Source organism: Neolamprologus multifasciatus, chromosome 18, assembly GCF_963576455.1.
Source record: "Neolamprologus multifasciatus chromosome 18, fNeoMul1.2, whole genome shotgun sequence".
Classification (NCBI taxonomy): Eukaryota; Metazoa; Chordata; class Actinopteri; order Cichliformes; family Cichlidae; genus Neolamprologus; species Neolamprologus multifasciatus.
The window spans coordinates 19,495,134-19,522,252 of NC_140456.1; the positions used below are offsets into that span (position 1 = coordinate 19,495,134).

Consider the following 27,119-nt stretch of genomic DNA (forward strand, 5'->3'; position numbering starts at 1 on the left):
ATGGCAAGTTGTTGGGAGTTTGCACAAGCAGGTTTAAACCACTACACTAGTTACATTAAATAGAAAACGACCGAATATATTTAAAGTAATAATAATTAGTAATTAAATACAATACGCAGCTTCATTTACACAGCAAATATTTTTCTTGGGAACAAATGGGTTAGTAACACGTAAGATACTCTAGGACACTGATAGCATCTAAGCTAAAGCTATGAACAGAACCTGACCTTAGATATGCAGCATTTACTTACAATATTTAGTGTTTAGTTAAAATCGTCTAAGGTTGAAAATCTAACGAGCACGTCATGTGTCTTATGCAGATATCAGTTGTTAACTGGTAGCTAGCCAATTTAGCTGTTATCTAACTCTTAACATTAACAACCAAGTAAAAAAACACTAAATAGTGTAGCCTCACCAGTTTGATGTTTTTTATGAGTACCCTTTCGTGACATTGTCTGGTGACATTTGCTTTACCTCATAGGAAACCTTAATTGACATTTTAGCTACAGTTTAGCTTAATTATCTAACTGGTTGGAAAAGAGACAAACTATGGACCATTCGTAAAACATGAAAACATTCATAACTTCCTCACAACTATGAAATCAAAATGAACAAAAGTAGTCTCTGAGAATAAGAGACTGGACCAGTATAATCTCAGACCCTTCCAGATGCCTGTATTACGCATTAGCTCACCATACTCAGGGTGTCTCTCCGTTATCTGGAATCACTTAGCCTAACATTGGCAATCAGGATAAGCCACCACATGAAGATGGTTTTTCAAAGGAAGATGAAACAGATGAGAAAATATGAAGTCAGTCTGAAAGCAACACAGCAGTGTGTATGAGAGTAAAAAACACCCCAGAGTAATATCATATTAACAGTATGTGGATTAAGTGCTTTAGTCTGTAAGACTGGAAAAGAGCAGCAATATTAATAAAGTTTTTCCAGGAATGAAAGACGGTGAAAATGCAGATTGTGTAAGTTAACAGATTCATCAATATTAGCAGCTCTATCATTAAGACATGGGAGAACCTGATGGATTATAAAAAGTATTTCATTAAATTAATGTTTAAAAGCAGCTATTAGGTACTAGTTGATCTCTAACCTGAAACTACAGGTAGCATATCATATTAATTATAAGTCACCTTACCAATTACCATATATCCTGGTAAGAAATGATCCACCTTCACAGTACTGTAAACTCAGGGTTAATCCTGAAGTCACCCAGATAAGATTAAACCCTGCTTCATAATACAGGCCTCAGGTCTCTGTATCTCATTTACAAACAAACTTTTAAAGAATCTAAGACTTGAATTCTTCGCTGCGGGAGATTTTATACTGACCTTGTCACGTTTTTGGATGACCGTTTCCATCTCATATGGTTTGGCACACAAACCACAGATGATTTTTTTTGGCTACTAAAGCAGTAGCTTTTTTTAATGCTTAACTTAGTTGGCCATCTTCTGGCTTTGGCTTTGCAGTGAACTAAGGGACTTAGTGAGCATATTTCTCAAGCTACCCAGTTGTCTCCTAACCTTATTTATGAGTTAAAGTAATTGGATAGTCTAGCATTTAGACCTAATGGATATTTATATGACATGAAATTGAATTAGTGGAAACTGCAGGCAAATGCTCTCTAGTAAATGACAAGCCCGAAGCCTTAACCTTAGACAAGTTTTATTTTACCATTCTCTTGTGTATTTGGAGGAGAGACCGGTTCCTCTTTGTTTAGGCCTTTTTAGTAGAATAATGAGAATTGGAGGAACAAACTAACAGAATAACAACTGCATAAAGCATAATAGGCTACCAGTCATGCAATCAGTCTGTCAGTCATTAAACTGTTTACAGTGTTAATGTTCTCCTGCCTGTGGCGAAGTCATAATTATCACACTAATGCGGAGTTCCCTGTGGTGAGTCAGTGTGTGAAAACCTGACAGGTGAGGGGAAGTTGAGGTGGAAAGAACCTTTTAAGAAGAAAACTGTCACACATCAGGTCACTTCACTCTGCTCCCCTGATGTAAGAGGACAGGTATTCCCCTGGATGAAGGCCGTTAGTGCTGTTAGTGGACAAATGAACTCAAAAGAGACAAAAGGTCCAGGGATGGCCTCCCTGGAGGGAAGTCTCAGAAATGAAAGGCTGGTAGCTTCATTTTTTTTCATAGAGTCATAGATGCGTTATTAAAAGCACAAACACGGGATGAAAAAAAAATACAGGAGCTTTTAAGATATGGTTTATGCATGTATGCAGTCAGCATGAAGCAGTGCACCTTCCCTGTGAGGGACACACCCCCCACATCTGAAATTCTTCATCTGTGGTCTCAGACCGTGTCAAGTCATTTCTCACTTGCACACAAAAGAAGATCATGTCAAGAGTCGAGGCGTTTAGGGACACAAACCTCCGCTCGCTGCTGAGGGAGCTGCGAACTGACATCGCTATGGCTGTGGATGACCCTTTCCCCCTGGTCTATGGTTTGGCGGACAAAAACATCATCACAGAGCAACTGCTGAAGGTAAGAAACTGAACAGAGATTGGATATTGGTATTAATTGTGTAAACCTTAATTTTGATTTGAAATCATTTTTTTATGCTACTTTAAGCAAGTATGGCACTATCCAACATTACAAATATACTGAGTTAACCTGTCAAATTAGTATTATTTTTAAATATAATTGCTTATAATTGAAAGAATATTTGTTGCATCTGGCTGCTTCCATTAAAGGATATCAGTGCTGAATTTTCAGTCTTCAAACTCATAAACTTAATGTGTCTATAGGAGACTCTGGAGAAAGAGGCTAGAGAAGGCATCCACAAGGCCATGTACTCCCTCCTGTCCTGGGTGTTGGAGCAGAGCAGATCCACTGTCCAGGCCTTCTTCAACAACTTATCCAAAGACTATAATCTGGACAGCTACCCCAGGCTGCAGACCCTGCTCACTAACCTGGATTCCCGTATGTGACACACACTTTACGACAAAACATTTGTCACACACAAATAAATCTACATCTATACACTTGTTATAGGCATGAATGTCGTAATAATTTTGTCATGGTGATTGACACGATAAGTTCATGATTCCTATTAAGGAATAAACTATTGTTCTCCCACGGTGGGATTGTACATCATACATCTATTGTGACTTCAAAATAACAAGAATTGAGTGCACAAGTTTTACTTTATGTTAGATTCACACAGGCTCAAATATATGTATCCGTACACCCCCATTAATATTTGGTTAAGTGCCCCTCAGCAAGATGCACCTCGACCAGATGCTTTTGGAAGCCATCTGGCATAATTCTGATGGGATGTTTGAACGGTGCTCTTGGCAAATTTGGAAGATTTTATCAAAATTGGCTGGTTTCCTGGCATGGACCCGGCTTTTAAGCTTAGCCCACAAATTTATTGGGAATTTTGGAAGGTCAGTATCTTAATGTTAGCTTGTTTGATCTATGCTAAAACCATTTTGGGTGTGAGTGAGTGTCTGTGTGTTTGAAAAATCAAATTACGTCCAAGTTTCAACCATCTAATTCCCAATTTGAGGTGAAGTCAAAGAATTTGGATGTAGTCCTCCTCTTCATTATTCCATCCACTCTTGTAATCTGTCATTACCACTGGCAGCAAAACAGCCCCAGAACATGATGCCACCACCACGCTTGATAGTTAGTACAGTGTTTTTAGGTTTGAAAGCCTCACCTTTACTCCTCCAAACATACCTCTTGTCACTATGGCCAAGTAGCTCAATCTTTGTCTTGTCTTTTGCCAGACCTTAGTAAAGTGGTCACACCCGAATAACTTGTCCCTATGTACAATTGTCTGAATTTATCTTGGAATCTGCAGCTGTTTAAAATGGCTCCAAAAGACAACTTGTGTAAATCTAATAGTCTCCTTATTAGATTTTCACTGAGTTCCTTGGACTTTCCAGTCTTATTGCCAACACAATGAGTGCTGTCAAACAAATCCTTTTTAAACGGCAAAGAGAACTAGTGGCGGTAGTCAACCAGTTAATAGGCCTTTAGTGAGTATATGTATGTATTTTGGTCTGTATGTATACTTTTGAACCCATGTGAATTAGAGAAATATAAATAAATAGTTTCTAGCGCTCACTATTCTTGTTTAGATTTTTTATTTGTTTATTTAGAGTCAATAAAGATGATGTACAGTTAAAAGAACAGTTCAAAGAAATCATGAAAAGACCAAAATTCTATGACGTTCCTGCCCATGATGAGCGTCTGAGGATCCTCAGAAGAATACACTACTGTACCCGTGTCAAATAACATTCAGCACAAACTGACATTCCTCAGATTTTTTTCTATTTTTTCTTATTAATTTACAAAAGCAATAAAACCTCAGTTGGATCTGTTGCACCAGAGCTGAAAACAGTCTCTCGGGACAATTTTCTGTCACATTTAGACTCTAATGGTTTACATTGGTGCTGATTTTGTTTTGACAGGAAGGGAGACTGCAGGTTCCAAACATGAAAACAGACCATCTGGAGGTCACAAACCTCCTCACAGTAAGAAGAGGAGCCATGCGGATCGAGAAGCGAGCTCCCAGCGGTCACAGTATCATGCCAAGACAACCGATGGAGGAGGTCATCTCCCATACTGCACTTGCTTTGTATCTGTTCTCTATCAGGAGCGATTGTGGCTCAAGAGTTGGGAGTTTGCCTTGTAATCGGAAGGTTGCTGGTTCGAGCCCCGGCTTGGACAGTCTCAGTCGTTGTGTCCTTGGGCAAGACACTTCACCCGTTGCCTAGTGGTGGTAGTCAGAGGGCCCGGTGGCGCCAGTGTCCAGCAGCCTCGCCTCTCTCAGTGCGCCCCAGGGTGGCTGTGGCTACAATATAGCTTGTGTGTGTAAATGGGTGGATGACTGTACGTATAAAGCGTTATACAAATACAGGCCATTTACCATCAGACACTGCAGACCACATTTTTACAAGATAAAATAGGACCTGTTACGTCCATCCCATTTTTATATTCTTGGATTAGAATCATTTTCCGTGATTCATTTAATCAGCTGCTCCCTTTAGGGGTCTTCTGCCTCCATCTCACCTTACTCTCTGCATGCTCCCCTTGACTATAGTCACAAATCTTTTCTAATTAGCTCAAATAATCCTTATTGACCCTAATCACTTTCTTCTGATTGGCCGCCTCCAGAAGTCTTGAACTGCAGGTGGGTGGGGCTTCTGTGCTCAGCCCCAGAGTTGTTGAGAGGATATCCCTTCTCCCAAGAGTAGCAAAAACTCTCTGAAGAGTGTTTGGAGCATGTTTAAAATAAGTATCCACTATTGTTAAAGTATATGTGACAAAAAAAATAAGCAAAGCATAATAGGCTTATTTTGGCAATCAAAAGATACATAGGTTTCACTAAGAATGAACTTGGAATACTCTAAAACGCACATGACTGTGCTGTCTTCATTATAACGTCTTATCTACTCTGTTTAAGGAAGTAAAGTGAAGCTCTACAGAGTGAAGAGTGAAGCTCCTGGCTCCAAGCTGCCATCTGAAAACAGTAATTATCATAAAAATAAATATATTAAATACTTTTATGCCACAAATACATAACCAAACCTACAGTGGGGCAAAAAAGTATTTAGTCAGCCACCGATTGTGCAAGTTCCCCCACTTAAAATGATGACAGAGGTCAGTAATTTGCACCAGAGGTACACTTCAACTGTGAGAGACAGAATGTGAAAAAAAAAAATCCATGAATTCACATGGTAGGATTTGTAAAGAATTTATTCGTAAATCAGGGTGGAAAATAAGTATTTGGTCAGTAACAAAAATACAACTCAATACTTTGTAACATAACCTTTGTTGGCAATAACAGAGGTCAAAAGTTTACTATAGGTCTTTACCAGGTTTGCACACACAGTAGCTGGTATTTTGGCCCATTCCTCCATGCAGATCTTCTCAAGAGCAGTGATGTTTTGGGGCTGTCGCCGAGCAACACGGACTTTCAACTCCCGCCACAGATTTTCTATGGGGTTGAGGTCTGGAGACTGGCTAGGCCACTCCAGGACTTTCAAATGCTTCTTACGGAGCCACTCCTTTGTTGCCCGGGAGGTGTGTTTTGGATCATTGTCATGTTGGAAGACCCAGCCTCGTTTCATCTTCAAAGTTCTCACTGATGGAAGGAGGTTTTGGCTCAAAATCTCACGATACTTGGCCCCATTCATTCTGTCCTTAACACGGATCAGTCGTCCTGTCCCCTTGGCAGAAAAACAGCCCCATAGCATGATGTTTCCACCCCCATGCTTCACAGTAGGTATGGTGTTCTTGGGATGCAACTCAGTATTCTTCTTCCTCCAAACACGACGAGTTGAGTTTATACCAAAAAGTTCTACTTTGGTTTCATCTGACCACATGACATTCTCCCAATCCTCTGCTGTATCATCCATGTGCTCTCTGGCAAACTTCAGACGGGCCTGGACATGCACTGGCTTCAGCAGCGGAACACGTCTGGCACTGCGGGATTTGATTCCCTGCCGTTGTAGTGTGTTACTGATGGTGACCTTTGTTACTTTGGTCCCAGCTCTCTGCAGGTCATTCACCAGGTCCCCCCGTGTGGTTCTGGGATCTTTGCTCACCGTTCTCATGATCATTTTGACCCCACGGGATGAGATCTTGCGTGGAGCCCCAGATCGAGGGAGATTATCAGTGGTCTTGTATGTCTTCCATTTTCTGATGATTGCTCCCACAGTTGATTTTTTCACACCAAGCTGCTTGCCTATTGTAGATTCACTCTTCCCAGTCTGGTGCAGGTCTACAATTCTTTTCCTGGTGTCCTTCGAAAGCTCTTTGGTCTTGGCCATGGCGGCGTTTGGAGTCTGACTGGTTGAGGCTGTGGACAGGTGTCTTTTATACAGATGATGAGGTCAAACAGGTGCCATTCATACAGGGAACGAGTGGGGGACAGAAAAGCTTCTTACAGAAGACGTTACAGGTCTGTGAGAGCCAGGGATTTTCCTTGTTTGAGGTGACCAAATACTTATTTTCCACCCTGATTTACGAATAAATTCTTTACAAATCCTACCATGTGAATTCATGGATTTTTTTTTCACATTCTGTCTCTCACAGTTGAAGTGTACCTCTGGTGCAAATTACTGACCTCTGTCATCATTTTAAGTGGGGGAACTTGCACAATCGGTGGCTGACTAAATACTTTTTTGCCCCACTGTATTTTCTGCTTCCGGTGTGCAAGTACTGTCTTCCACAATCCAGAGAGGAGTCCACCTGCCCTCTTCATCCGCCTCCTTCTTGGCTCCCTCCACGGATCCCCCAGTCAACCATGATAACCAAGAAAAGGTGCATGTTATGCAGGCATATTGTTTGGAAGGTAAGCCATATAATGAATATGTGAACTTCTTTTTTGAGAAAACTGAAGCAACATCAAACAATGAATGTGAAAACACAGACCTAACTAAGCTTTAACCTTTATGCAAGATTTTCCCCTTTAAAACCCACTGTCATTTAACAGGGGCCACCAGAGAGCCCATTAAAGCTGGTGGGGGTCCGTCAGAGGAGACAAATGCATCAAAGTCCAAGTCTGCTAAGAGCACGTTTCACCACCAGGGGGAGACAGCCACACGCATGGTAGACGCTGTAATCCACTCGCTCTTAACTAAAGTTGCTTGTGCTTTATATGAATGTGGGTGCCTGCATGTTACATTTATCTGTCTGTGTTTAGATTCATTACAATGATGATGAGTGTACAGTGTGTAAGGATGGAGGGGAGCTGATCTGCTGTGACGGTTGCCCTCGAGCTTTTCATCTGGCCTGCCTTGACCCTCCACTCTCGTCCATACCAAGGTGAAGAATAATAATTTTTTTTTGTTTTTTTTTTAAGTCTTGCTTTGAGAAAGAGGTTATAACTTTACATTATCTGCAGTGGCTCTTGGCAGTGTGAGTGGTGCCGTGGACACAGGGTGAAAAAAGAGAAAGCACAGCTACCCTTACAAGTAAGTTCCTGAAGGAAGGAAGCAGGAAATGTGCACATACCGAATCCACTGAATAACCTACAGTACTGTGAAAAAGTCTTCAACAACCCTCATTTCTTTATATTTTGCTAGGAAAATGGGGAATGGTTTCAGCAATTTGTTAAAACATGAGCAAACATACATAGAAATACAGTAATGCAGTCAATATTTGGTATGACCACCTTTATTCTTCAACACAGTCTGCACTCTCTTTAAGTAGTCTTCAGGAATAGTTCTCCAATAGTTCTTCTTGAAGGTTTTTTTTCTTCTGATTTTAGCTGCCATTTGTTCTGTTCTCTGTTAAGATGATCCCACAGTGCTTCAGCAATACTGAGGTCCGGGCTCTGGTCTGGCTAATCCATGACTGATAATGTTGCATTGTGTGTTTTTTCTATCCAGGTGTGCATTCACTGCATTGGCAATGTGTTTGGGATCATTGTTATGATGAAATATTATCCTTTTCTCGATCAGACACTTTCCAGATGGCACTGCATATTGGATCAAAATCTGTTGCTACCTTTCTGCATTCAAGATTTCATCATTTTTGACAAGATCCCCAACACCACTAGCTGAAATGCAGCACCAAACCATGACAGAGCTTCCACTGTGTTTTACAGATGGCTATAGTCACATTGTTGTACCTCTATCCTGACCTCCTCTGTACATGATGTGAACCAGACGTTTTAGATTTGGATCACTCCAGGACACCCGTGGTCTTTGGCTTTCTGTCATTTAAAAAAATAATACTTTAGCATACCTCTCTTTTCCCCTTCCTTAAGAACTGCTTCTTGACAGCCACTGAGACCATTTGCATCTGCTGCAGATAGTTTTTTGGGCCTGACATTTTTTCTTTTGTCCTCCACTTGTCAATTTCTTTTTAAGGACAGACTGCGCACCATGCTGAGATAAGCCTGTTTTTTGGCTAGTAGCTTTTGGGGAACCATCTTGTTGGTACAAAAATGTGCTATCTTCAGCATTTTTCATAGATTCAGCAAAAGAAATGAACAAATTATGTGACTAGACTGAAAATGAGTAAACAAAAAGCAGCTGAAGAAAACTTTAAAAGACCTTCAGAAAGCCTGGAGAGCTATTGCTCAGGACCACTTTAAAAATTCCTAGAAAGTCTGGGAGTCTTGGGAGAAAAACATAAAGAAGTGAGCAGCGGCCCAAGCCTCTGAGTCACCCCGAGTACTGACTAGTACTGTGTGGTCATTTTTAAATGTGAGAATCTTTCTGCTCATAGCAACTTATATTTTCAGTACGTTTCATGTGTAAAAGAAAACTCATGGTTCTCACACCCTGTCTGGTATTTCCAACTTTAGTAATTTGTATTTACGTAGTTCAGGATAATAAGTCACAGTAAAACTTGAAGACTTGTTTACAAAAAAAAGTTTTAAGGGCTTTGGTAAACACTGATGCTTTCCCTAGAACTGATCATAGTCTAAATATTTGCATTCAGGCACTCTCAGCTCAGCCTCAGCAAACAAACACAAACTGCAGTAACTCCATCACCGATGTCTCATTCTACTCATCGCTGTCATCCTCCCTCACAAGCGTCACGGCGACGATGAGTGCGTCAGGTGGCAGAAACCAGGTGACCTTCTACATCATTCAACCATTTTTTTTTAATCAGTTCAGCTTCCATCAGCCACATCCTTTTTCCGCCTCTGCAACATGTAAAAATAGTCACACTTGATGCATGTATAAATTTGTCTCCAGTGCTCGGGTGGAGAGCTGGTCGGCGTGAGGGAGGTGTGCGGTGTTTGCCACCTCGGAGGAGGAGATTTGACCCACTGCTTTCAGTGTCTTAAGCATTTCCATGTAAACTGCCACTTTTCCAAGTAAGAAAACCACTAATTTCTTCTTCCGACTGAAGAAGAAAGATTTTTAGGAGACGTCAGAGAGCGTTTCCCCTGAGCTCCTGAAATCCTAATCTCAGCATCATCTACATTAGAAGAAAAAAAACATTCGGGGCTCTCTGAGAACTTCCTGTATGTTGGTATTGACCACCAGTGTGCATTAAGGGTGTGCGCTTTCAATAATCTCTCTTGGGATAATGGTGGCTAATGGATTGTAAGTGGAGCCCTTGCAGCTGAGTAGTGAGCAATGTGAGCGAGGTTCACAATGATTTTACACAACGATAACACAGATACAACAAATTAAAGCCGAATCCATGTGATAAGCTCTCGTGGCTCCTTTTTATGTTGATTAAAAACACAGTGTTAACTAAAGCCAAACGATAAGAAGAAAAAGCTTCCCTTTTTTAATTAATTAGGGCCCCAAGTTTCATGTAAACAGTTTATTTTCCCAGCTGGAAGGGTTTGAACGGCTTCCTGTGTCAGAAATGACGTATTGATTGAGAGAAACCTTATACACCACGGAAATGTTCACTCAAAGCATTTGTGTGTTTCTAAGAGGGAGGTCCATCTGCCTGTCCTGCTCCAGACTGTGGGGCAGCTCTGCTGAGAGAGAGGCTGAATCCAGAGGCGGGCAGGTGTGTCTCCACATGTACACACCTTGAAAAAGAATTTACAACCTTTATTATCTTAATACCACCGAATACTCTATGTAATCTCTCCTGTGTGTGTGTCTGTGTGTGTTTGTCTTCAGCTTGCACCGCTGGCTCAAAACACACTTAGTCATGATCAAAGCGCCTCCCTCTCTGAGCCCCTCCACCATAAAGATGAACTGGACTCCATCCTGGGAGACGTGAGTGGAGATCAGTTACATGTCGATATCACAGATGCAGGCAGGGTGCAACAGTTCACGTCAGACACAAGATGACTGTTTCCTTATCACAGAGACAGTCAGTGAGCTGTCGGGGTAAACAAAAGGCACCGAGGACAAAACATTAGGCGATTTGGAGCAGCTTGTCCTGATGTTGTTAGCTGTGATTTTGGCCTGAAATATTTGTACAGATGTTTTACAGATGTGTACAGATGTGTGAGTTCTTCTTGGCTTCACTGGGCTCACAGTCTTGATTTGGGTGCCTCTGTTTTTAGCCCCTACCTGCTGACTATTTAAATAATTTACAATTCAGAAGCTAAATTTTCGAGTTACAGTGAACTCTAAGAAGGTTTGCATTATAGATGGCAGATTGATTGATTAAAGGATTTATATTTACCTAATATGTTACTAAATCTATGACAAATAGACAAATAGGTGTTCAGCAGTTAATCCTATTGTGTTTTCTTCTCTTCACTGCAGCAGAGCTCCATTGATGGCATCTTACAGTGGGCTTTCCATAACATGTCTCGTCCTCTTCCAGGCTCTCAGGGATGCTACCAGTGACAGAGAACCAGGAATGCAACACTGTAAATCAGCAATGATGAAATCAGTGTGTAGCTGATTAAAATGAGCTCACTAAATATGGGTGCTGATTATTTGCTTCTTTCTCACTGCTTGTTAAAACAATTCGGTGACTTTTGATTGAATGTTTCATACACGAGTCATGTTTTCCACCCCCCAAAAATATGAAAGGTTATGTGAGAATAAATCATAATATGAAATGTATAGAAATGTATAGTTGAACCCTAATCACGTATGTAGAAGATCTGAATGTACAACACGCTGAACCTTGAAGCAGATGGTCTACAGCAGCAGACCAAACCAGGTGCCACTTCTGTCAGCTGTGAACAGAAAACTGAGACTACAATATTCACAGGTTCACCAAAATTGAACAAAAGATTGGAATAACATCGCCTCATCGTATGAGTCTCGAATTCTGCTGCAACATTTAGATGATAAAGTCACAATTTGGGGTAAACCACAATAAAGCATGCATCGCTCCTGCCATGTATGCCTGCCGTGTAACCGTTCAGGCTGGTGGTGGTGGTGGTGGTGAAATGGTTTGGGGGACATTGTTTGCACACACTGAGTCCCTTATGAACAGTTGAACCTTGTTTAAACATCACAGCCTACCTGAGTATTGCTGTTGGCTTAGTTGCAGCATACCCATCTTCTGATGACTGCTTCCAGGAAGATAACACATTATGTCACAAAGCTCAAATCACCTCAAACTGTTTTTTTGAACATGACAATGCTCTCAGTGTACTCAAATGGCTTCCACAGGCACCAGATCTCAATTCAATAGAGCCTCTTTGAGACATCATGGATGTTTAGCCCACGAATCTGCACCAACTATGTGATACTATCAAGTCAGTATGGACCAAAATCTCAGAGGAATGTTTCCAGCACCTTGCTAAATCTGTGCCATTAAGAATTAAAACAGTTCTGAGGCAAAACAACAAAAAAAGGGTCCAGCCAAATACTGCCTAATCAAATGCACTTATTAAAGTGGTCATTGAGTGTATATAACCCAAGCCGAGCTCACTGACCTCAGTGCTGTGTGTATGCACCCATTTCCCTCCAAGTTTCCATGGATTTCAGTGCAACCAGCACTTCTCTAATGACATAATGCTTTATTGTGATTATTGATGGAAAATATGCACTGTGCAATAAAACCACTGGCCTGAAACTCCTGATTTAACATTGGACCTGTGACAAGTTACAGCTGCAAAATTAGCTTGTAATGCTGCTCTTGCATTAGCTACTCTTGGTCTTAACTGATAAAATAAATGTAGTTACAAAGTTAAATACCAATACCAGCCTTTCTGTAATGCTTTGCCTACTCTTTAATCTTTTAGTTCTCAGTCTTATTTTCCCTGCATACTAACCTCACGACTCAGCACTTGCGTGGGAGACAAGGCAGTGGGCCACTGATATCTCTGCTCATACAGATTGACCCTAACAACTGTTTGTCAGACTCGTCATACGCACGTACGTATCTGCATACACACAAGTGTGTGCATTTTGGCTCTAAAGAACCACAGGTGCTGTACTTTAATGTGTTTATACACACAGGGAAACTAGACAATAGTAGGCTAATTTCAAGTTTCAGCATCTTTTTTCCCTGCAAATCACAGACAGATGTGCTTATCCAAGAAGAAAGTGTGTTATAAGAAATTAATACCCACATGCACACATGCACAGTGGTGAAACACAAAGAAAAACAGACAATGTAAATGTCTGCATGTGCCCAAAGTCATTTTCTCTCACTGCTTTGGATCTGCAGTAGAATTTACATTCACACGTTACGCCACATGGTTTCAATACAATGAGGTATGCACGCCGAGAAATGCCTCTATTTAACAGGAATTCCTTCAGGACTATATCACTTCAATGAGGAATGTTGTTTTTGTCATGCTATTCATGAGTTTTAGCATGACTGCCAGAAGGATGGAGCTCAGCCAGGCAAATTTTTCTCCCCTCGGTATTCGGTTGCCATGGCTCAGAGCTCCTACAGACCCAAAACAGAGGATGAGAAACATGTTCTTTGCAGTGTGTGTGTGTGTGTGTTTGTATCTGTGAACGTACAGCTCTCTTTATTTATCAGCCTGCTTTCCAAATGGTTCATGAAACATCTTGCATACTTGAGGCCTCTGTGCCTTTGTAGGGAAGTCAGTATCTGACATGAAGAAGAGAAAAAGTTTGCGGAGAAAACAGAGAAACATTTTATGCCTGGGAATGTCAAATTCTGGCACTGCCGCAGGTTTTCTGTCTTAATTTTTACAGTGTAAGTAATGTTTTTACTTGAGATTTACTAACACACCATCCTCCTGGGGGTGGGTGCAAGCCACATAAAAGACCACATGGAAGAAACTGATAAAACATTCAAAGAGCTTTTCAGTCCAGAGGGGGGAAAAAACACCTTCTCGCCACTAGGTGGATCCCACCTGTTTTTGAGGCTTTGTATGGGAACATAATTCTCACCGCAGCATGATAGCAGGAAGTAGGCTATTTTCTCCCACAAAACAATGTTTGAGCTTGTAGTGAAGTGGGGACTGCCGAGATTTGATCTTAGGCTAAGGCACCATTTCCCCATACAAGTGATACAGCAAAAATAGATTTCAGATGGAGATACTCTATTGTTGATTCTATTTATGTCACAGCTGTAACTGTTGGTGACTTCTAAAATCAGCATTACGAAAGGTGCACGGTAAGTTTGTGAAACATTTTCTGCTGTTTCAGACACTGAAAATACCTCAGGCCACCGAACTCAATAAATATTCATGCCCATAATTTAAATAACAGGATTACATGTAAATTTTCCATGTAATTTAAGAGGTAGAAATCTGCTAAGAAGTCATGTTTTTGTGTAAAATCACACAGATGTTTGGTGTGTCTGTTATCTACTGAGTAGTGTTGTGTTATAATGGTCTGATTGTGTCTCATCTCCTGTGTTGCATCATATCTCTTCTCAAGTTTTATATACCATTTTTCTTGCTTCACGGCATTCCTATATGACGTCTAATGAGGAGGAGAGGTCACAGATGGTATCTGGAGTATTAGTAATGTGTTGTTTAAGGCTTAGGTCATGGCCTTATTATGTCTGCTTCTCAAAAACCCCAAACACTGGATCATTGTTTCGCTATCGGTAGCAAGCTAAACAAATATTAAAGATGTTTCTTTATTCTAAGCCGCTATAATTGTGTCACTGTTTCATCACACTTGTATGGGAATGCTTTAGCGTTTATTTGGCGAGACTGGATGTTTCTCAGATGAGAGTTTTACGTTTTTGAGAGTGGTTGAGCAGTGATTACAAAAACAAATAGGCGCAAGAATCATGCCTACACCCACTTTTCTGTGTCAGTCAGTGTGAAGTCAAAAGGTTAAATTGTCTAAACACACGCATCCTGTTACAACTATGTTCATCACAGGCCAGGAATTCTTTGGAAAAATATGATAAGTGAAATTCCCACGCTTTGGGCATCCTCTCTCTTTGGAGAAGTTAAAGTTGTGGGCAGCTTTCCAGCGTGTGTTCCTGCTGGGCCACGGCAGTACAGGTCTAAAGAGCTGAAGCCTCTGCGACTTCCAGTCATGACCCTTCGCTCTTTGTTCGCACTATTGTTATGGGCAGGAAATTGCAAGGGGCCCTGCTCAGGTTTGGCATGAAACTTCAGAGCAGAATGTGCTACTTCTTTAAAACCCTGAGTAACAGCAGCACCACTGCGAATAAAAGAAACCATTTTAACACACTGAGTAATGAGCAATCTTTTAAATGACTAAACTAAGATTGTATAACTATCTTAGTTTAGTAAACAGACCCAATATATAACTATGACCCACGTGAATGTGGGTCATAGTTGTTTATATAGACCTAAACACCCATAGTTTATCTTCTGATAGGTGTTAACTTCCCCACAGGCATTTTTATTTGCAATCTCAAACGCTCATTGTCTTTCATTTGTATGGACTGCTAGGACTGTAAGCTCTGCCCTCTGATTACTGATTTTCTGCCTCACTGACCACTTCATTAGGTAAAACTTGCTAGTACCAAGTTGAGCCCCGTGTTTCTTTCAGAACTGTCTTAAGTCTACATGCACAGATTCAACCAAGAAACATTCCTCAGAGATTTTGGTCCATATTTACATTATAACATCACACAGTTTTTCCAGCTGCACATCAATGATAAGAATCTCCTGTTACACCACATCCCAAAGGTGCTGTATTGGATTGAGATCTGGTGACTGTGGAGGCCATTTGAGTACAATGAAATCATTGTCATGTTCAAGAAACCAGTTTGAGCCTTGAGACATGGTGAACTTTCCTGCTGGAAGCAGCTGTCAGAAGGTAGCCACACTGTGGTCATAAAGGGAGGAGAACAATACTCAGGTAGGCTGTGACAATTTAAACAATGCTCATTTGGTGTAATGGGGCACAATATGTGTGCCACACATTACCCCACCAGCAGGCTAAATTGTTGATGCAAAGCAGGACGTATTCAAGCTTAGGCCAAAACCCTACCACCTGAATTTGAATGTAAGAACAAATGTTTTAACACTCATCATATCAGGCAATGTTTTTTGATCTTTCATTGTCAGTTTTAAGAACATAAACTGTTTCCTCAAACTTTTATTTTTTTAGCCATTCTGTACTTAAGTAAGAGTAAAGATACTTGTGTTGAAAAGTACTCAAGTAAAAGTGAAAAAGTACAGTCTCTGAAATGTACTCACAGAAAGTTAAAAGCAGCTTTTTGGAGGACATTTCTACTAGCTGTTGTTGTGCAAAGCTAACTGAGCCTTGTGATATATTAATGTATTAATGTAATAATAAAATAGTATCAGTAGATGGGAATAAAGACTTTATTTCAATCTAAATTTAAATGTTAATAAATTTACTCAGGTTGAATCATTTAGTGGAACAGCAGAGCAAAGAAAAAGTAGGACAATTTAAAAAAAAACGAAGCTCTATTTTCTTTGCCACTAAACAGGAAAATGTGTACAGTCAGGGGTTACATTGGGATTCGGTGGGTGGGGGAACTCTAAAATCAGATTTAATGGCTCAGCCTGAGGAAAAGAACTAACAATGATTTCTCTTGAGAGCTCTTAATGTATCAGTTGTGATCAGCTGCTCTTCTTTACAGATTTATACATCTGAATTTAACAAGGTGTAAGCAGATGTTTCATGAGTTCTCCTGTTTATGCTGTCTTTATACTAGACAGCCATTGCACACCAGTCACACACACTGTTGTTTACTTTACATCCATTACAATACAGCAAAGTATGTGAGTATTTTTCATGCAACCTTTAAATAACACAGTTAATCTACCTCAGTTTGCCAAAACGTCACATAAACAGACCCAATATTTGATTTAAAAACATGAGAACTTACATTTCCAGTGTATCTGACACCACTGAGTAGTCCTTACCTTTAAATCTAACCTTATTTCTTCCTGTCCTGTCTTTCTTATCTTTCTCCATCTCTGAGTGAAGTTAGCGTCTTTCTTTTCTCTCCCTCCCTTCTCTCCCTTTATGCTCGCTCTTTTTCTGTAGGGCTAGCGAGATGCTGAAGTAACACCACTGTTGTGCCAAAATAAGAAAAAGAAAAAAGACAACACAAACCACTTTAACCCCTGATTTTAGCAAAGGCTTGTGCCTCTTTGATCTCTTTTTATTAATACGGCCTGTGGGTTAAACCAAAAGTAACAAGCCTGTTTTGAAAATGTAGAAAGTACAGATATTTGTTTAGAGAGTAAAAGTAAAAAATAGTCAGGAAAAAAAATATTCAAGTAAATTACAGTACAGTATTCTACTTAAGTACCACAACAAAGTATGTGTACTTCTTTACTTCCCACCTCTGGCTTTCAGAGAGCCTCTTCTGCATACCTTGACTGTAAAAGGTGGTTGTTTGAGTTACGATCACCTTCCAATTAGCTCAAAACAGTTTGGCTATTGTGTCCTTATCTCTGGCATCAACAAGGTATTTTTACTCAGGGAACCGCTGCTCACTGGATATTTTCTACTTTTCAGATATCGTTTTGAACCGCCAAGATGAATGTGTGGGAAAATCCCAGTAGATCAGCAGTTTGTCAAATACTCAAATCTGGCACCAATAGCCATGCCACATTCAGTATCACTCAAACCACCTTTCTTCCCCATACTCAGTCTCAGTTTAAACTTCAGCAGGTTGTTGTAACGATGTCTACATGCCTAAATGCATTGAGGTTCTTCCATATGAATGATTGATTATATATCTGCACTAACAAGCTGTTGAACAGGTGTACCTAATAAAGTGGCCAGTGATCGCAGTGTTCACACATATATTAAACAAGTTAAATATTGTCCTTTCTTGGGTTAAATCGTACGGTGGCCCCTAGAGACAAAGCATGTACAAACTCCAAAACACTTGCAAACTCCAAAACACTTGCAAACTCCAAAACACTTGCAAACCCCAAAGCACATGCAAATTCCAAAACACAACAGATGTGCTCCAGGACGCTAGGGGCAGTGTTGAGCTCGATTTGCAAAATAAACGGCAAGTTTGTCTGTATGGGACGGTCTAGCCTCCGTCGCGCTTCCCAGGTTGCCTAGCAACCATGATACTAACCGCTGAATACGTGTCATACAACTTTGACAGAAATGAAGGAAAACATATTTTGTTCATTTGTTTGTTTCTACAAGAGCTTTGTGTGATTTGATAAGTATCTGAGGCTGAGACCACAGGACAGTAAAACATGATTTTTGGGCTTCATTTCTGTACTGAACAGTCATTTAAGATTAGTTAGTAAATAACAATTAGCTAATGTTGTTCATGAGACTAAAGTCATATCACTTTGGTAATGTAAATATAATATGGCCAATACTATAGTTATTATATTAATCATTATTAGCTATTACAGCAGTGCACATGAACTCTGTGTCAAATACTGAGCCTCAGTACAGATTCAAGTTGCAGTTATTTATATGTCTTATCACCTTCACTCAAAGACAAGTATCTTTGACAGTGCATATATAGGTGTATCATATATAAGAGACAAATGTTGTTCCTTCAGTATGTTGGCATTACTAAATTTGGCTCATTGCTTACATATATTTATAAAAAAAATGTACAAGCTGTGATAACAGTTTCTGATAAAATGAAGAGTAGACTGATATATAAAATATTCCTTTACTGGGTGAGAAAATCAAACCATGTCATAACTGCTTTAAGTCATACAGAATAGATATCAGAGCCTTAAACAGGCTGACTTCTGCTAAATGGGTCAAACTGGGCAGAAAGTATACAAACACATAACATCATTATAGAATATGATGTAACACCAACCCCTGACTGATCAACTTACCTCAGAATATATAAAGCATATAAACAATTACAGCAATATGATGCAACAAACACAGCAGTGCTATTAATCCAAAATACTCAAAGCTTCAGAGAACTGAAACAAACATTTATTTTTAGGTCCATTCAGCTGCTGATACATACTTTAGGTTTCTTAATATTAAACTTGTTTCTGCCTTTCATAGTGTTTAACTTGAAGGCCCTGAGTACTTTCTCCCACACTAAAAACACTGGAATGATAAAATTATTTGAACATTACGTAATAAGACTGATTCAGGACAGACAATTAGCTATGTTAAACTTTCCTAGCAGTCCTTCAAAAACAGGGAAAAGTCTGTCTATTCTCTCCATCTATCAGCTGCTGCTGGCTCTTCCTCCTCCTCTTCCTCACACACTGCTGAGTTTGTCCTGGTGGATCATCAGGGGTGCAAAGCCTCACAGATGATGTGCAGCAGTGGGTCCCTCAGTCTGTCCTCACCAGTGTTGGGACTAACGCGTTATTAAGTAACGCGTTACAGTAACTACGTTATTTTTGTGGTAACGAGCACGGTAACTAGTTATTGTGGCAAAATCAGGAACGCGTTAGTCGTTACTGGGATTTAGATAGGGTCGTTACTCGTTACTTCGTGTGGTGGCTATCGCGGAGCTTCCACAGATTCTGTAACATTAGCAAGTGGTGGAGGGAGCAGGTGGATGAGGAAAAGGGGACGCAGAAGGAAAAGAGACCCGAGGCGGCCGCCGGTCCGAGTGTGAACTGAACTTCAGGTAAGAAGTTATGACCTGCAGTCTATCTGGGTCAGATATAAACCAAGTTTAGGTGGAGTTTATTTTCGTTATTCTGACTTTTTCCGTACTGCGTACTAGCTAGCATGACGGAGTTTCTATACAGCTGGGTGGGTGCTATGAAGTTAATGATGTTGAACTTTATTTTGTTCATAAGTTATTAGAGTTGCCAACCGTCCCGTCTGGTATTAAGAGAAAATATTACGCGTTTTGAGGTGAAAAGGAACAGTTTGTCCCGTAATTCAGCTACAATGAAAAAGACACAAAGCTGTTATTCTGTGTCTTTGCTGCACAGCTGCCTCTTCTTCTTTCATTCTCCCCCCTCCCTCTCCCGTTTCTACTTCAATCATGAAAACTGATCAGTGATCAGCTGATCGGCTTTTCTCTCTTGTTTGTTTATCGGTCACTTTGCGCCAGAATGAGGAAACCAGCCGATGTCGCCTTAAACAACAGCAGCACGTTTAAGCTTGATCAGCAGTTGTTAGAATTTATTTAATATTAATTTCTAGTATCAGCTGATGTTTGCTGGAGCCACAGCTGCAAAAAAGCTGCTGGTCATGATGTCGGTTTGGTTATCTGGTGAGAGGGAAACATGAAGATGAAACCAGGAGATGTCCTTACTGAATCATCAGAGCTGAACAGGTGATGGAGAAACAGGTTTACCTTTTAGGTGACATGAATGAGTTGAAGGGAAGTTATGAACTGTTTCTGAGAGACAAATAACACCAGGATCCTTTTTTTATGTAGCTGACAGCTGGTAACTGTGCAGGGGCGGATCTAGCAAAGTTTTTGCCAGGGGGGCCAGGTAGGGCATTAACAGGGATAGGTGGGCACAAGGAAATACTTTTCTTTCTTATTCTCATTTAAAATGTCTAGCTTTTAAAAAATAATTATCTGAATCTTACAACAAACGATTGATAGATTGATGCATATATACCATCAAGACAGTGTACATCACTGTCACAACAGCGTTTGTTTTCATTCAAAGGCTTTAAGATTTTTCCTATAATGGTGGGCCATTCAAAATGCCCGGGTCAATTTTCTGTCCCAGTCCAGCTCTGTATGCAGCTCATCTGCAGTCTGGTGTTACCTACATCTTCCTATTCAGAAGGCAGAATTTCCGAGTTCTGAGTACAATCAAAGCACCGCGACTGCAGTTTTTGTGTTGGATGTAAAAGGCGCACATGACGCTGTGACGTAGGCTAGAATCATGGCAGCAGTCAATGACGGTCCAGGCGTGGGATTTCTCTCGTGGAAATATGCACATTATCTTTTCCTTTCTATTGGTAGGTGGCACAGTGCACTTGTGGCAAGTAAGCAAGCTAGAAGACTGGCAAAGTTATGGAAGCAACACATTAACAAGAGAATTCTGAGTAAAACCAAAGTTACTTTCCCTAGTAACTAGTTACTTTGAAAGTAACGAGTAACTTGAAGTAACTGAGTTACTTTTGATAGAAGTAACTAGTAATGTAACTAAGTTACTATTTTAAAGTAACTTACCCAACACTGGTCCTCACTCTGGACACTTGCAATTGTCACACATGGAAATCAAATGTGTGATAAGCTGCAGGATTCAAACACAAGTGTAACTTATAAATACATGTTCATACTATTATTACACAATCAGAGAGAAAGAAAAAGAGAGAGTGCAGGACAGACAGACAGGTGACAGTCTCAGGTGTATACACTGCTACAAAACAGCACAAAAGAAAGAAGGATTGTGTTATTACGAAACAAGAGTTCCCAGATGGTACAGTGGACACATGTGTGACTCCTGTGATTAAAGCACCTTTCTTTCAGCTTAACGAGTGAACCGTCAGCTCGTTCAAACACACTTTAAAGTCCATTTGGCTCAACACCACCGAACAGAGGCAGCAATATAACATAGCTAACATTAACAGTGCAGTGAATCCTGCTTGTGCCGTGATATTCAGGACTGCAAACTGAGCAGCATCACTGACTTTCAGCTTGTTGTGTTTGTGGATATATGACTGACTTTAGTTATCCACAAAATCATCACATTCTCTGTATGATTAAAGTCAACTATTGAACGCCGCATATTTTAAAGTAAAGGCTTTAAAACCAAGTTAGTACAAACATCGCTAATGTCACATAACTTTCCTGACATGTGGCCAACAGTAATGTTTTAATGTTCTTCTTTATAAAAACATTTGCGCATAAATAAGTGACATAATATTCAGTACTTACTTCTGAAAGTTTACTCTTCGGCGGCTCCGCTTCCGCCGTTTTTTTCGGCAAAATTATCCACACCACAGCCGCGCTATGAAATCTGGGATATGTTGGGCCATGAAGGCTACACTGACCCATCCTTAAAATTCAGGGAAATTAAGGAGGCATTTGAGGGCCACATTTCGAGCAGCCTTTGAATTGGGATAGCCTTCGTTGTGTCGCTGTGACGTAATCGGCCTTAAAATGCGGCCTTTAAGGCTGCAGACCCTGAAATGGGATACAGCCCAAATCCGGTCATTGGTACTTCCTGGCTTGTGTAGTTACTAGGTAACAAAAGCTCAACACTGCCCCTAGCGTCAGGGCTGGACTGGGACAAAAAATTGGCCCGGGCATTTTGACTAGAGACCGGCCCACCAAAAATGTGACGTCATTCAGGGGTAAAACCGCAAAGGATTCTGGGAACTTGTGGCAAGCGGTACTAGCGCATGCAGGCTTTCAATTGAACTCAGTTACACAGCGATAAAAAGAAACACAAAAAATGGCAAGAATCTGTTGTATTATTAACTGCAATAGCTGGTGTTGTGCCAAAAAGTGATTGTCTGCCAAAAACTGATTTCCGGTATTTGCCAAAAACTGATTGCTCGTATTTAAACTTGTTGGGCTATAATATGTGAAACATATGTCAAATGCATCCCTCATGGACAGTGTTGGGTAAGTTACTTTAAAATAGTAACTTAGTTACATTACTAGTTACTTCTATCAAAAGTAACTCAGTTACTTCAAGTTACTCGTTACTTTCAAAGTAACTAGTTACTAGGGAAAGTAACTTTGGTTTTACTCAGAATTCTCTTATTAATGTGTTGCTTCCATAACTTTGCCAGTCTTCTAGCTTGCTTACTTGCCACAAGTGCACTGTGCCACCTACCAATAGAAAGGAAAAGATAATGTGCATATTTCCACGAGAGAAATCCCACGCCTGGACCATCATTGACCGCTGCCATGATTCTAGCCTACGTCACAGCGTCATGTGCGCCTTTTACATCCAACACAAAAACTGCAGTCGTGGTGCTTTGATTGTACTCAGAACTCGGAAATTCTGCCTTCTAAATAGGAAGATGTAGGTAACACCAGACTGCAGATGAGCTGCATACAGGGCTGGACTGGGACAAAAAATCAGCCTAGATTTGACTAGAGACCGGCCCACCATTATAGAAAAAATCATAAAGCCTTTGAATGAAAACAAACGCTGTTGTGACAGTGATGTACACTGTCTTGATGGTATATATGCATCAATCTATCAATCGTTTGTTGTAAGATTCAGATAATTATTTTTTAAAAGCTAGACATTTTAAATGAGAATAAGAAAGAAAGGTATTTCTTTGTGCCCACCTCTCCCTGTTAATGCCCTACCTGGCCCCCCTGGCAAAACTTTGCTAGATCCGCACCTGCACAGTTACCAGCTGTCAGCTACCTAAAAGGATCCTGGTGTTATCTGTCTCTCAGAAACAGTTCATAACTTCCCTTCAACTCATTTATGTCACCTAAAAGGTAAACCTGTTTCTCCATCACCTGTTCAGCTCTGATGATTCAGTAAGGACGTCTCCTGGTTTCATCTTCATGTTTCCCTCTCACCAGATTACCAAACCGATATTATGACCAGCAGCTTTTTTGCAGCTGTGGCTCCAGCAAACATCAGCTGATACTAGAAATTAATATTAAATAAATTCTAACAACAGCTGATCAAGCTTAAATGTGCTGCTGTTGTTTAACGCGACATTGGCTGGTTTCCTCTTTCTGGCGGCCCACCGGGCAAATGCCCGGTATGCCCGATGGCCAGTCCAGCTATGCCTAGCGTCCTGGAGCACTTCCGTTGTGTTTTGGAATTTGCATGTGCTTTGGGGTTTGCAAGTGTTTTGGAGTTTGCAAGTGTTTTGGAGTTTGTACGTGCTTTGTCTCTAGGGGCCACCGTAAAATCTAAAGCCGAGGGTCTACTTTTCACCACATATGAGCTAGTTAAAGAGAGAAGAGACTTCCCTTTTCTTCACTGAAATGCAATCCTTCACTCTCTACTGTGTTATGCACACAGGGAAAAACATCTGATTTATGACTGCATAAAGCAGAAGGTTCTAATAAAAAAGTTATACATGTATTTAAATGCACAACAGCTGGGTAGCTATAAGACTAGCACTCAAGAGATATGACAGTAATGGAGGGAGAAGTCAATTACATTTGCAACTGTGGTTTTTCTCTTCATGATTTTGATCCTGTAAGGCTGTTATGTGGAGCTTGTATGTGGACTAGATGGGCTTTTGTAAGTGTGGATAATCATTTTTAGATGGCTGACCTTTGTTTAAAAGTGGTGCTGCACTTCATTCCCACAGGCGAATCAAATTGATAACAGAGTAACAGAAATTATATTTTTCTGTTATAGAAACTCTTCTTTCAAAATGCGGCTCTTACATTAACCACAATGAAACCAATGACTGTTTGTTGGTGGCTTCAGGGGCCTTGTGTTCATATAAAACTTGTTCTTCCTCTACTCCACACTCCAGGAGCCTGGTTTTGCAGGAAGTTCTTTTTTTCCCACAATTGCCAAGTGCTTGTTCATAGGGAACTGTTACTGACAATGAGTCTAGCATGTACTCCACCTGTCACAGGCCCCCTGGGACCCTGAATTGGATGAGCAATGGATGGATGGATTAAAAAATGTCTGCATGAACCAGCTAAAACACTAAATTGCAATTTACATGTTAATCAACTCTAACACTGTGGATCTACAAAATAACACGACTGTCTAAATTCATTTAAGACACCAGTGGCACCACTTGCAACCTGACAGGTTTCAGTCCTCTGTGTGATATCATAAGTAGTTTATAATGTGAAAAACTTCACGGATACTTACTACACACCTGTTTGATTAGAGTAAATATAAAAGTTTTCTGTTACTTCAATTTCTCTTATGTTGGTCTCAGTCCAACATTCCTGTGTTGCATAAGAGCAGTCTAAAGTCAAAAAGTCTTATTTGTTTTCTGATATTCTCTGAAGTTGATCAGAGCACGATATTACACACACACACACACACACACACACACACACACACACACACACACACACACACACACACACACACACACACACACAAAAGCAGCTGTTTTGCCAATTTTGCCAAAATAAATTTGCCTCTTTCTCCCTCCTGACATGAAGTTTCCACTCTTAGTTAAATGTCATGGCCACTTTTCCTTCCTGCTTTGAGTGATGCTCGAGCTGTAACCTAATAGTGGTTTTAAGTCAGAAACAATGATCTCTTTGCCCTTTTTTCTTCACTGAAACAATGCCATTTCTTTTTTCCTGTGCACAAAGCAGATAACATGCTGAGCACCCACGACACACAAGAATTAAAACTGACATGCTTCTGGGCGCCCAGCTTTTTTTACTTATTGTCTCACTAATTTGAAGCGGTTTGCAGCAATTTATTAAAATTCATGAAGTCAGTATGTGTGGTTGAATCTCATCTCTGTCTCGCTTGTTCTGTTTAGAGTAGTATGGTCAGCTCTGAAAACATCTGAACCCTTGGTTAGGATGAAGAAAACTTCTCAAACTGTTGCTTTTCCTCTACGTGTCCCCTGAGGAGGCCAGATAATGATATGCTGGTGGGGCAGATTGCAGGGTTTCCATCGGTCTGGAACTGTAAACACAGCGGAGAAGGCTCGTTAGGACATTCCAGAAATGTCCTCAACTGGGGATTCTTGGAAGAGCGCTTCGGCTGTTTGCATTCTTGCTTTGGGACAGCAGTGCTAACAGAGTCTCCTGTGATCACTAACTCCTCCTGAGTGAGAATTATATGGGGGAGAAAGAAGGGGAACAGATGCTGGGCATTCCTCTGCACACTGTGAGCTGGCCATTGGTGACACGTGCTGCACCCAGTGAAAAATGTTTGCTGTTAATGTTTGCTCTTATTTTTTTGCTCGTGTGAGTGTTGTGGATGAAAATAATATCTATTGAACTTGTTTAAAAATACTCATGGCCTGACTTCTTTTAATTAAAAGCACTGATGATATGAGCACTCACTTTGGGTGAAAAGGGGGTGATGTTTTGTCTCTTTTATACTAAAAGATGTCCCTCAGCTCCTCCAGCTAGTGCAACTTGCTAATAAGCTGATCATTTTACCCATACACAACAAGAATTGAGTCACCTATTGCTTAGTAAGATACCACTGGAAGTCTCAAGCTGAGCATTTTTGCCATCCCAAAGGTTTCAATCTGGGTGCTACAAGCGAGGAGGTCATTGTAATAGCTGGGTCTAGAACAGGGGTCTCCAACTCCAGGCCTCGAGGGCCGGTGTCCTGCAGGTTTTAGATCTCACCCTGGGTCTACACACCTGAATCAAATGATTAGTTCATTACCAGGCCTCTGGTGAAATACATGTTGAGGAGGTAATTTAGCCATTTGAATCAGCTGTGTTGGATGACATCTAAAAACTGCAGGACACCAGCCCTCAAGGCCTGGAGTTGGAGACCCCTGTTCTAGAAGTACACTAGTGTCTGATTGGGTCTAAGTGTTGTACATTTCACAATCACTGGACCAGTCCATGGATACACAACATTACATTTCACTAACTACACTTTGGACCTACTTTTAGCAGAAAGTATAACAGGGGTGATTATTTATGTGTTTAGTGCACAGAGACACCTTTGTCCCTGCTTAAGAAACTGAGGGCTATCTACCAATCAGAAGGATGGTTGTTCAATCCCTGACTCCTCCAGTTTGCATGTTGCTGTACCTTTGAGCAAGATACCGATCCCTGAAGTGGCCCCAGAGTGTTCATCTGAGTATATGAATGTTAGTTTAGATGCTTAAGCACAGAATAAAAACACTCAACTTGTCAATCACAAGGCAAACCAGTGATAAAGCATACACAGTTTATCATCCATTCTGAGTAGTGGCAGGCATATCTTCTTCTTTAGGGGTCACCACAGCAGATCATCTGTCTCCATTTTACCGTATCCATGGCATCTTCCTGCATGCCCTGATTCACTACATAACCAACATCTTTCATCTATCAACTATCCCTCCTCTGTACATTCACCTTGGCTTTCTAAGTTTGTTTCCTTTACCAGTCATGAGCCCTACATTCACATAGTCACCACTCTCACCTCCACAGTCCTGCCTTTCCTTCTCTCTCTCTTCTTCCTTTGTCCTACACCAGCAGTAGGAGTTTTCATTAGCACCCTGTTAGCCAACAGCACCACAGCTGGTCATTGTTAACCTGACCTCCAGCAGATTCAGTATGAAATCTCATTCTTGATGATCAGCTTGTTTGATTTGGCAAAGCTTTTATGCTGGATCCCCTTCCTGATGCAGTCTTCCCCATTTATCTGTCCCGCTTGGGAACTGCAAGTACACCGGAGTACACCGGCTTATCAGCCCCCCTGGCTGGATTAGTGGCTGCACACTGTAATTGCAAAGTATATTTGGTTACTATATCCATAATCTGACATAATCATTTATGTCTTTCTCATCATTAATTTGAATAGATGCTTCAAAACAGCTG

General features: G+C 40.7%; 1 protein-coding gene across 1 annotated transcript; it reads left to right on the forward strand.

Annotated features, from left to right (window-relative positions):
• The first annotated feature begins 37 nt into the window (after nucleotides 1-37).
• On the forward strand, nucleotides 38-13,194 carry aire (autoimmune regulator). The gene is made up of 13 exons (XM_085140531.1): nucleotides 38-2,510; nucleotides 2,774-2,948; nucleotides 4,448-4,588; nucleotides 5,443-5,508; nucleotides 7,192-7,335; nucleotides 7,477-7,592; nucleotides 7,687-7,808; nucleotides 7,888-7,957; nucleotides 9,435-9,569; nucleotides 9,695-9,816; nucleotides 10,391-10,469; nucleotides 10,586-10,684; nucleotides 11,183-13,194. The coding sequence occupies exons 1-13, from the start codon at nucleotides 2,364-2,366 to the stop codon at nucleotides 11,264-11,266; spliced, it is 1,500 nt and encodes a 499-aa protein (XP_084996657.1). The 5' UTR covers nucleotides 38-2,363; the 3' UTR covers nucleotides 11,267-13,194.
• Nucleotides 13,195-27,119: the final 13,925 nt, after the last annotated feature.